At 38.9% G+C, this 12,777-nt stretch overlaps 1 protein-coding gene across 1 annotated transcript in view; it reads left to right on the plus strand.

The window, feature by feature from the left end:
• LOC118835525 (prolylcarboxypeptidase) overlaps positions 1 to 12,777 on the plus strand; it is an 83,611-nt gene that overhangs the window by 29,660 nt on the left and 41,174 nt on the right. Inside the window, exon 2 of the mRNA XM_036742714.1 lies at positions 10,972 to 11,112. Within this exon, the coding sequence (XP_036598609.1) occupies positions 10,972 to 11,112 (141 nt within the window). The remainder of the gene's footprint in view (positions 1 to 10,971; positions 11,113 to 12,777) is intronic.

Consider the following 12,777-nt stretch of genomic DNA (forward strand, 5'->3'; position numbering starts at 1 on the left):
GCGAGGTGGTACAGTGGATAGAGCACCAAACTTGGAGTCAAGAGGGAACTGAGTTCAAATCCAGCCTCAACCAGCTGTATGACCCTGGAGAAGTCACTTAACCCTTATTGCCTCAAAAAAAAAAAAGCCCTCATGTGGTACCTCATTATATTGTGGAAGTGAACCTGAATTTTTAAATGCTATGTAGCAGAATGCAGATTTAGGCAGGTCATACTAAACTGGCAAATCTTTGAGTATAGGCCTAGTGACTTAATGTGTATTTGTTGTCTATAGATCTGCCTAGTTAAGTCACTAGGTTGGCTGTGGGGTAAAGATTTCTTCCCACATAGCCACTCTTCCAGACTAAGTCAAGAATGACTTTGATCTGTTTTGGTGGAGGAAGTACTCACGTGAACAAGATCACAGTTCTGTTATGTATCGTTATGTAGTATTATTATAAATGAAATATGTTGAAATGTAAATAATATCTAAACACATCATACCTAAATATATCTATATGCAAAATTGTATCATAGTATATACAAACATTGTATAATCCAACTTCCTAAATATACTAAGTATTCCAAGGATATTATGAAACATATTATGGAACATATCATGACCTTCCTATAACTTAGGAAATGGTTTTCTGGAGTTACTGTGGCTGAAAAATTAATCACTTTACAGCTAAGCTAATGAGGAGCCTCTGACTTTGCCAAAGCTGTTCCTTGGACAATAGGCATATAATGGGCCATACTGGAACATTTTCCAGCTGGATATGTAATTATATCTAGATATAAATCTATTTAATTATTAAAGTCTCCCTTTAGTCAGGTTAATTGAGCCATATTTGAATTATGTGACATCTTGTTTTAAAAATATTTTGGCCTAAAATAATAAAAATAAATAAAAATAAAGTATTTCTAAGGCTCCCTCCCTACTCAAGCCCTCAGCCCCCCCCCCCAAAAAAAACCAAAACCAAAACATAAACCAAAACACTCCACAAAAATCCAAATCAATGAGCTTTAACATCTTTTTTCCTCTAGTTATCTGAAGAGCTGTATTGTGCAATAGCACCCCCCTGTGGTTTTTAAAAGCATTTTTGCTTTGCTTTTAATTTTATCACAGGTGGTGTATGTGCTAGGTCCATAGTTATTGGCTTGTGGGCTTAACATTTGTGAAATTTACTGGTTCAGAGCTTATTGAAGTCATTGGAAATTGTGTATTCTTGTTACTTAATATGAAGACTTAATAATCACAGATTTAGACTCTTGTTTCTTTGGATGTTGACACAAATGATGCTTCTAAAAGGTTTTTTGGGGGAGAATAGAGGTCAACTCTCTGATTTTGTTGATGTAGGGAATTTCTGGTGAAGAAACTCCCTCTTCTGGTGCAGATTGGTGCCTGTTCTGTCACTTATGGTCTTAGAGAGGTGCCTGGAGAGCTGAGAGGTTAATTGACTTGCCAGTGTTACATAGACAGTATGTATTAGAAGCAAGACTTGAAACCAGACTCTGAGGTCCATCCTCCCTCCATTATACTCACTGCCTCTCTCCTTCAAAATATTTATCATGACATTATTTAGTAATAGCCTTTGGGGGAGGGGCCATTGATCTTAGGTTTGTTCTTAGTGTATGTAGGGCATTATTTTTCTAACTTAATTTTTAAAGCTTCAGCTTTTAATTATAAGCCTACTACTTCTGTTTCCTACTACTAGTCAGGCTCTCTAGTGAAAAACATATTTTTTCCTCTTCCTTGGAAGTGACTGTATAGTTAGACTATGATGGCTTTCTTCATCTGTTGAAATACTTAGCTACTATTTGGCTCCACTTGCTACTTCCTGGTTTTGATAATTGTCCACTTTGTATCCAGAAAATTGTAGACATAGGTTGTTCTTATTTTGGAACATTGCAACCATTAAAATTTTAAAATGCATGTTAAATTGAAATAATATTTATTGTATACCCACTTAGCGTAAGACCAGTTGTGCTATGTTGACTGTTTTTTTTTCTTTTAAGGAATTCATATCAGGAAAAAAAAATGGTTATGTTGTAGAATGGTATAAGGCCTCTTATATCCTGAAATTTCCACCACCCCCATGTCATTATTTTTCTTTCCTTGAAACTCTAATCCTTCTACTTTTGTTACTTTTAAAAAAAGTTTATTCTTTTACTTGCAATTTAAATCTCCTTTCTTGCCAGAAAGGAGATGTTCCTAGTTTTAGGAGTAGATAAGAAAAGAGAGTAGAAGGTAAATGCATAGAATTTTATGTTAACAACAATCACAGATATCACAAAGAAGTTGTATGTATTGACTCTAGTTAGACACAAATTCATGTTCTAGAAGTTCAGAGTTGGGAGGGACCTAAGGAACCATCTGACAGAATACAAACTAGCTACCCACTGAAATGGTTATCTATCACTTGCTTGAAGGGCCCTAATAAGGGGAAACTCACTAATCAAGTGGGTCTTCTTCATCTTTGGATAGTTCTAATCATTAGGAAGTTTTTCCTTATGTCAAGCCAAGACTTCTCTCTGAGTGGCTTGTGGCACTTATCAGCATCAGCTGTACTTCTGGAGTCCATGAATCTATTATTATAACCCTATTCACGGTAAAATATATGGTTCAGGGGTATGATTCGGTAATTATCTTCCCCTGAATAGACATGAATTTGTGTCTAACTAGGGTCCTTCCCATGGGCTATGACTTCTGCAGCCTTTGGAATATCATCTGGCTTCTGTTTTACCCATACCTTAGCTCCCAATTTTATTCCATCAGTAGAACCAAAGCCTTCCTTTCCTCTGAGAGTTATTTTGGAAGGAGGGTCAGTTTTCACAAAGGGTATTTTTTCACAGGGGATGATAATCACTTGGACTATCCTATCATTTCTACAAAATTGTACAGGTTTTTTACCCAAATTCTGGAGTGTCACAAAAATTTCTCTTTGATAATTAGAATCTATCACTCCAGCCAATACATGTACTCCTTGAGCTGCTAATCCTGGTTTAGGTAATATCCATCCAAAATGATTCCTGGGGATTCTCATACATACCCCAGTAGAGGTTTTTCTTATCTCTTTCCTATTCAACTGAAAATTCTCTATACAATGTAAATCATATCCTGCCAAGCCAGGTGTTCCTGGGCATGGTGGTAGGACATCTTCCCTCACAGTCCAAAATTCAATGTTTTGGATCTTACGTGTTTGCTGTTTTCTAATCTGCAGATCTGGAGTCATCATTCTGGCTAGAGGTGTACTCCCTCCTAAGGGCCTGTTATTCAAATTATGTAAGGCAATAGACAAATTATCCTTCTAATGTCAATATGAATTATTAGAGCTTAATTTTCTTAGCTATTCTTTCAACAATCCATTCATTCTTTCAATTAGCCCAGATGCTTGTGGGTAATATGGAATATGATATATCCACTCTATATTATTCAATACACAATATCTTTTCATTTCATTACCCTTGAAATGTGACCCATTGTCACTTTGAATCTGCATTGGGGTTCCATAGTATAAACTTACAATATCTAGGGTTTTACAGGTGTTTTTCTGAGTTGCATCCTTATAAGGACAAGCCACTAGTACATCTGAATAGGTGTCAACACGTGTACATATATATTTACATCCTTTATCCTGGGGTAGTGGTCCAATATAATCTGTCTGCCAGATTTGGGCTGGAACTTTTCCCCTTGCTATTTCTTCAGTTACTATCCTAGGAACAGTTCGTTCTTTTTCCAATTGGCATATACAACCCTTTTCTGTTATTTGTTTTAACAATGCATGAGAGATACTAATACCTTGATCCTGTGCCCATAGATGGGTGGCCTGGACCCTTAAATGGCCGGCAGTCTGATGGACCCATTTTGCTAAGGCTTGGTCATCAGTTGGAGGTGGAGTAGGGACAATACGTTCAGTAGCAATCTTTGCTAGCCGATCCGCGTGTGCGTTGTACTCATGTTCTGGTGTGGTCAGGGTTGCGTGAGCATCAACGTGAAAAACTGGCAAACTCGTAACCAGAGACATATCCCATATATCTTCCCATAACTCTTTACCCCAAACTTGTTTGCCATGAATCTCCCAATTCTGATTCCTTTATATAGGCATCCACATAGCTAACCCATTAGCTACCACCCATGAGTCAGTAAATATATGACACTGTCCTCCTTTTCTCTGTTTTGATGGCTTGATGCACTGCCATCAGTTCGGCATATTGGCTACTTCCACCTATCCCAGAACTTTCCAGAGTTTGTCTAGTACAGGGGTTATAGGCTACTGCTTTCCAATGTCTCTTGTGTCCCAAATATTTTGCTGTCCCATCAGTAAAACCAATTATGTTTCTTCTGTTCCTCAGTTAGCCCATCATATCCATTATTCCATTTCACCAAGGATTGTACCAACTGTTGCTTAGGTTCAGGGGGGGTTTTCATTTCCCTCAGTGTCGATGTTCACCACAGATTCATGTAGAGCAGAAACTCCACTTTTGCCTGCTCTTGACCTATTCCAAATATACCACTTCCATTTGATTCTGCTTGCCTCTTGCGCATGTCCAATTCTGTGGGAAGCTGGGGTACTTATTATCCAAGTCATAATTGGAATTCCAGGCCTTAATACCACTTCATGACCCAGAGTTAGTTGCTCAGTTTCTACCAAAGCCCAATATGCAGCTAACAGCTGGTTCTCAAAAGGTGTATATTGCATTCCAGACAAAGGTAGTTTCCTTGACCAAAATCCTAAAGGTACACTTTGTCTTTGTTGCTTTTGCCACAAACTCCAATTTGCGTGTTCATCTTGCACAGTCACTTGTAATTCCACTGGCCCATTTTGTATGGGCCATAAATCCAGGGCTAATTGTATAGCAGCCTTTGCTTCCTCAGAAGCTCTACTTTGTTCAGGTCCCCAGTCAAATTCGTATTTCTTCCTGGTGACTTTATACAAGGGTTTCAAAATCTGTCCCAAGTGTGGGATGTGGTGTCTCCAATAACCAAATAGCCCTATGAACTTTTGGGCCTCTTTCTTATTAGTAGGAGTAGGAAAATCCTGGATTTTTTGTTGAGCTTGTGAGAGAATTTCTTGCAGTCCTTTATTCCAGTGTATCCCCCAAAATTTTACAGTTCGAGCTGGCCCTTGAACCTTTGTGGGGTTAATTTCCCATCCTTTGTTTTTCATATGGTCAATTAATAGTGTCAAACTCTTCTCTGCTTCTTTTGTATTTTCTCCCTTATCATGACATTATCTATGTAGTGGGTAAGCTGTGCCCCAGGTAACTTTAATTCATCTAAATGCTCACCTACCATCCTGTGGCAAATAGTTGGGCTATGAAGATATCTTTGTGGCAGGCATGTAAATGTATACTGTTGGCCTTGCCAAGTAAAAGCAAACTGGTCCCATTGCTTGGGGTCTATTGGGATCGTAAAGAAGGCATTGGCCAAATCAATAACTGCATACTAAGTCCCTTCATGTTTCTGTATCCTCTCTATTAAAGTAACAGTGTCTGGAACAGCAGCATACAGGGGAGGAGTCACTTTGTTCAGCTGTCTATAATCTACCATCATCTTCCACGTTCCATCTGACTTTCAAACTGGCCAGACAGGGTTGTTCCATTGAGTAGTTGTAGGGACTAACACTCCCGCTTCAACACATTCTTTTATAGTACTGGCAATTTCATCTTGCCCACCTGGCACATGATATTGCCTCAAAGTAATTACTTCAGAAGGTTTGGGCAAAGTGATTGGATCCATCTTTATTTTCCCCACTAAAACTGCATTAACACTTATTTTCCTCACAGCAAATTGATATTTCCCTTCAGGTAAATTTGAGGTCATACCATTCAATACATCTGTCCCAATGATGTATTCAGGAATTGGCACAACAACTACAGTATATTCTTTCTTGGGCAACTGTCCAATTTTCATCATCAATTTAACTTGTCTGGCTGATATTTCAGGCCCTCCTAATCCTGTGATGGTAATAGGAGTTCCATGGCTGAACTTGTCTGGATTTCCATATATAAGGGTGGCCTCTATTATCTATTATTGCCCTATTATCTATCTATTAATGCCCTAGTTACCATACTTGACCCATTTTTCCAATATATGGTCAAGTTAATGTGAGGTCTGCAATCCAGCCTGTGTATTTCCTTAATTTGGACTGGGTCTTGGCCTGTTTCCTAGTATTCCCTAACATGTGACTCACTTGGGTATGAGGGTTCGGGGTCTGTAGCATCTACAGGAGCAGTTCTTATTTCCCTATTTTTTCTGTTATCAAGTCCTTTGTCTCGGTACATTCTGTACAGTTCATTGGTTGGAATGCCATCTATCATTTCAAAGTCTACCCCTGCTCTCAATAGAGCAGTGAACATTTCTTTTCTGGTCACTCTATTTTGGCACCAAATTTGCTGGCTATTCACTCTCCTCTCTCAGGGAGATCTATCCCTTCCCCAGTCTCCTAAGTCACTTAACTGTAAAATCTTATCTATCACCACCGACAGATGGCTCCGTATTTCCCCAAGTAACAGAGTCAAAACTAGGTGTTTGTAAGCAGGAGGAGCTGTCCTATTAAATTCCTAAGAGGGACTTCCAAAGAATTGTCGTAATATGTGTTTGCAGTTCCTGTCATGATAGCAGTCTTCATCACCTCCTCCTTTAGTTTTATGATACAATCTCTAAGTGAATACCAAGGTTTATTCTCAGTGGGCCACATAGAATCAGTAGCATATCTCTTATTACATCCCTCAGTGGCTAACGCCAACAGATTAGTCTTGCTATCACCATCTCTTTGCTGATGATGTTCCCTAAATGCTTGCTGAACTAGAGGATCGTGGCTGATACCTATGAATCTCATACAGTCCACCCTATCTACTGATATTCCACTGGCCCCTTGACTACTGAGTCTTACCATCCAAGATATTAACAGTCCTCCCATTCTTTGGGTGAATCTACTCAAAATGTCTGTGATTTCCTGCTGTGAAAAATCTTCCTGAATTTCCCTTGTAACTGAATTGTCACCTTGGGTTTCTGTCCTCCTCCTTTGTGTGGGACGAACGTCTGTCTGAGTATTTGACCATCTCTTATTCTCTATGCGAGGGACATCCTGAACCCTAGTAGTGTTTTGTGCCTCAGCCCCTGACATTGTCTCATTTTCTCTCCACTCCTTTCCCCTGCCACCATGGCAAGGACAAAGCAGGTAGTCAGGCTTGACCTGGACTGGGTCAAAATGTGCTCTTGGCTTATATGGCCTCCTGTTGCTTCTAGCCACATTAATGGAAAAATTCGCATTTGAGTTAGTAGACTCTTGAGCAACAGTTTGTTCTCCTGCTATCTGAGATTCCCCTTCTTGCCATAGCTCAGGAGTGCCCCCATTTCTTTCACTTAATCTCAATCTTTCATATACTAGTCAGTAGGCTGATAACACTATCCAGCTTTGCCTAGATAGTGATGCCCCTGACTGAATTCTAACCTCTTGTAAACATCTTTCCAAATCCCTAGGATCTCCTCTCTGTAGCCTTGGTTCTCAGTTTTCACAGAGCCTGGCTCTTTTAGCCCATTCCTTTCCTAGGAAGGAATAAAATGGATCCTCCCACCCTGGGACATTCATCTCTTCCTCTGAAGTTCTTCTGCTTCTAAATAGGGATCTTATACCTAGCGATCCCATCCACCTCATCGCCAGATATATCATTAAGGCAGAACTCATGACTTCAAAGATAACCATGAATATGCCTGAATGGTCCAGAATCGCAGGATATAAGGAATTCTCTAAGTAGAAGGCAGAGGAGTTAAAGCATTTATTGAAACTCAAAAGTAGCACCCATGGATCAGTGTCCCCAATTCAACATCCTGGCAAGAACCTTCCAAAACCAGTATGCCCATCTCACAATAGTGACCAGGAGGCCACAGAAAAACATTATGGCAGCAAGCCAAGCCATACTGGTCCTTCCCCTCCCCTCCCCAATGCCAGGGCCCTCCAGCAAGAAGACCACCCACTGGCCTCAAGCCCCTGCTCAGCACTCTCCGGTCTCCACGAGGGTCAGTCCTGCTTTTTTGTAGTGCCTGCTGCCGTTGCTGCCACTTCTGCCTCAATCTCCAAGCTGTGTTCCAGCTAGATGACTGCTTCCTCTCTCCTTCAGCTCTTAACTGCTCTCACCAACTGCCTCACAGCTCTGCTTCAACCCTTCAGCAAGCTCCTCCCACCACAGGCTTCATGTCATTACATGGACCAGAACTCAGGTGCCTACCATTGGCTCCAGTCCTAGCCATCCCTCCCAGGACCCTGAGAGCCCTGCCCCCAAAGCCCGCTCAAATGGGCGGGGAAGATCTTCCCATTCACTGATTGCCTTTACGTACCCCAGATGTGATCTAACCAGGGCAGTACTTTCACTTGTGTATTTCTGACTGCTTTCTGATTTTCAGTACAGCTCCAGATCCCATTAATTTTTTTGGTTGTCTTGTCACACTGTTGATTCTTACTGAACTTTCAGTTTACCAAAACCAGATCTTCTTCATGTAAACTACTTCTCTACCCATCTTATATTTGTGAATGCAAATTTTTGGACTGTTTATATTATGTTTATATAAAATTTCATATTTTTCAATTTGGCCCAGTTTTTTAGCCTGTTAGTATCTTTTTGAATCCCAACTTTGTCATTAAGTGTGTAAATCATCCCTCCCAATTTTATTTCTTGTGCAAATTGAATAGGAATACCATCTATGCCTTTATCTCAGTCACTGATGAAAATATTAAACATTGTAGGACCAAGGACAGATCCCGGGGGCACCCAACTGCAAACCTCCTTCCATGCTGTCACTAAGCCACTAATTGCTAGTTGTTGGTTCTGGCCATTGAATTAGTTCTGAGTCCATTTAATTATACTATTATCCAACCTACATCACTGTATCTGTTCCGTATTTTTGTGCTATTCAGCAAAATTTTACATATGTTTTTTTTTAAATGAACCAATGGCTTGATTATCTAATTAATTTGACACTGATGACTAGCCTTATATTGTTGTCTTTTTAGGTGAATGTGTCTTCTGATTAAAAACTCCATTTGAGGCCAGGGACATATATCCTTCTCAGGGTCTAGCACAAAACTCATTATATAGTTGCTACTCAATAAATATCCATATATTTTTTTCTTAGAAGTAAGAATTATTTGAGAATTATATGAGAAAGGCAGATAGAGAGATTAGGTCCTGCCTCTGCCACATACTGGCTGTGTGACCCTGGGCAAGTCACTTAACCTTGAAGTGCCCCATAAAACTGTGGGCTTCAGAGAAGGTACACTTATAGAGGAGTTTCTCAATAAGAGATGAAATCACAGATCCAGTTAAAATTAATAATGTGATGTCACAACTAAGTGAGGTATTTAGAATTTCATTTTTGTTTTATAGAAGTTATGGAATAACTTTAAGACTGGGTGATGGTCAGGAGTAAAATAATGGAAAGTGGGATTAACTGGTTTACTAGATCCTTACATAGTTTATTAGAAGTCTTCAGATCATGTAGAAGTGTGTCTGTTCACACAAGTTAATGATGGCACCCTCAGTACTATGATCTTCTTCATCACTATCTTCTCAAGGGCTACAAGAATAGTAACTGTCCCCCAAAGTGTAGATAACACTTTGGATTTGAATGTGGTGACATATTCTGTGAAATTTATTTTCTAGCAGTTTTATAATTAAAATTCTTATTACGACTTTAGCACTTAAAGAATTTGTGGTTTGTTTGTTGTAGATAAAACTCCCTTCATTCCACGTTGCAGGTTGTAAGCCTTCTATGTTGTAGGACCTCTGTGTGAGTTACTTTGACTGAAATAGTAATTACCAAGATAGAGCCATCTTAGTGATGATCTTTTCCAAAGTTAGCTGGGCTGGACTTCAGATCATCAGGCACATATTTCAAGGTGTTTCAGCATAGAAGGAGATGCCACAGCTTAGGTAGGTTGATGTTGCCTTCAAGAACTCAGGCTTAATTCTGTGTCCTAATGAGACTTCAGAGTAGAACTAGAATGGTATTATATTGATACTTCATGTTTATTGAATTTTCCCTTTTTATTTTTTTGTATCAAATCATTCTTAATGATTAATTTTTAGTATTAAGGGTACATCATTATTTGGGAAGAACTCTGTTGGAACTGAACTATATTTTCTTCTTTTGATGCTGCTTTTATATCGCTTATATTTAAATGAGGTAGGTTTCTGTTTTGAGTCAAACAAAATTATTTTTCAAAATCAAGAAAATGTTTATTATAGCTATCTTTGAAGAGCTAAAGGTTGAATCAATCTGCCAGCAGAGGGCAGCCTCTTCCCACCTAGTCCCAGCCCTTTTCTATCAATTGGAGAATGGAGACAGTTCATTATTAGCTGGTCTCAGTAGTTTCAGGTACATATCTTTGGTAATGAGAAATTCAAACAAATTTGGTGTTTGGTATGGATAAGAGGTCGTTTTCTCTATTTCTTGATTTTATTGTTCTGGCAAAGTCACTTAGAAAATAGAATCTTTTTAAGTCTTTTTAACTCAATCCTTACATTTTCAGTTAATGTTCTGTTATGTGTTTTTGTATAGTCATAGGCTAGGGGTGAGTATCGTGTGTGTGTGTGTGTGTGTGTGTGTGTGTGTGTGTGGAGAGAGAGAGATCTTTACGGTGTATATGCCATACAAATGGTCATTTATTGGGTGTGCAAAGTGTAATTTAAAGCACTGAGACACTGTTGGCCTCAGTGAAATAGAGGCATTTGGAGGAGAGATGGTGTAGGATAGAAGATGGTGAGTTCAGTTTTGAATGTGTTGAATTTCCTATCCTGATGGGACAACTAAACTTGAAAGAACATCTAAAAGTCTCATTTTGGAAAATTAAGAAAAAAAATGGACTTGTCGTTGTGTATATATGTCTTTTTCTGTAGGCTTTAATTTTATGAAAGATAGCTATTTAAGTACTTCAACTACATTTGATTCTAATATACTTTTTTGAAATGTTATTTATTTTGGTTACAGGTTGATCATTTTGGATTTGATGTTAATTTAACATTTAAACAACGGTACCTAATAGCAGATCAATACTGGAAGAATGATAATGGTGCAATACTTTTCTACACCGGAAATGAAGGGGACATTACCTGGTTTTGCAAAAATACGGTATGCATAAGCTTATGAAACTTATCATGTTTATAAAATTTGCCTTTCTAATAGGACTGGATGAAGGCAGGAATGTGCAGATTCCATTTTAACTTAATATGTTTTGTTTTATAATTTTATTTATATACTTAGTGGTAGCAAGTTCATAACAACAAACTACAAGCTTGCTTTTGTAGGATTAAGTTTTAGAAGTAGAAGGGTACTTAGAGATCACCTAATCCAAACTTTTCATTTTACGTGTATTGGGGGGTTGCATTTCAGGGAGCATGTGTGGGGATGGGTACATAGGGGCCATCTCATAGAGCATGGGCCAGAGCTCCCATGGCATTTACTATGGTAGGTATGAAAGTGGTAAATTAGTTTGAAATGGTGAAGCAATCCTCCTTGAAAAGGAGTGACTCTGACCTCCACCTTCACCACTACCTCTGCACACATTTCTGATGTCCACCAGCAAGTCAGACCCCTTTCAGCCTTTTCCTGAGCAAATAGGAGCTAATGTGTATTTCACTGTCCAAGCCACTGCTTGGAGCTCCTCTTCCTGTCTGCAGTCATCTCCAACATAGGAATAGTCGTAGAAGTTGAAGAAATTCTATAATTATTAAATGACACCTATAAGATCATAGAATTTTGAGCTAGAAGGGACTGACCAGTGTACAACTATACCAGTCTCCTCTGTCTGAGGGACCCAAGACTTCTAGATCACTCACAAAGATGCCTGTAAGTCTAGAAATGCACCTTAGGGGCACTACTCAGTCATCCACACTCAGAAAAGAAGCAAAGCAGAAGAGGCAGCTACATACCCAGGCCAAGGCTGGCATGGGCAGGACAGGAGCTTCAGCTGCCACCTGCTCACAGCCTTGAGACTGCCAGGGCTGGGGAAGGGCCCTGATTTCTATTTTCCCACAGTAGCATTTAGAAAAACTAGAACTTTCTATTTTCTATAGGAAGATGTGAATCTAATTATATTGTAATTGTACTGAAACCAGAAATTTGAATTTTGTTTTTTGTTTTTATTATAATTACAAGAATTTAAGGAATTATACTAAAATTAATCAAATCTCAAAAAAAACCCCAAACAAACCCAAAACCCACTTGATGAGTACCTTTTCATTTACTTGTCAGCTTTTTGGTCTTGGATAAATCACTCAGCCACTTTAAGCCTAAGTTTATTCATCTTTGGGCATAATTCCTATTCTCCTTACCTCATAGTGTAATTGTGTAGTTCAAGTGAGATAAACTTTTGTGAACTATGAGATTCTGTTCAAATGTCCTCACATTTATTATGTTTGTTGAAAAGCTATTCAATTGTATTAGATCACTTGATAAAGAAATTAAGTTTTTTCCTCTACTAGAAATTCTCGTTAACTTCTTTATGCACCTTCTCAGACCCAATTGATCTTCTCTAGGAACCCATTTACATGATTTTCTACTTCCATGAAGCAGCTTCACCTCGTGGCAAGAACACTGGACATGGAGTCAGAGGATCTGGGCTTAAAACCCACCTCCACAACTTCCTTTCTGTGTAATCTTGGGTAAATCACTTGTTTTCTCTGGGCCTCAGTTTCCTTATCTGGTCAGATTAGATGAAGACTAAGGTCCCTTGTGGTGCTAAATCCCATACGTGTCATTTAATATTTGAAGAATGACTAAAATGTAAGTATGTCT

Source organism: Trichosurus vulpecula, chromosome 2 (assembly GCF_011100635.1).
Source record: "Trichosurus vulpecula isolate mTriVul1 chromosome 2, mTriVul1.pri, whole genome shotgun sequence".
In the NCBI taxonomy this organism is placed as follows: domain Eukaryota; kingdom Metazoa; phylum Chordata; class Mammalia; order Diprotodontia; family Phalangeridae; genus Trichosurus; species Trichosurus vulpecula.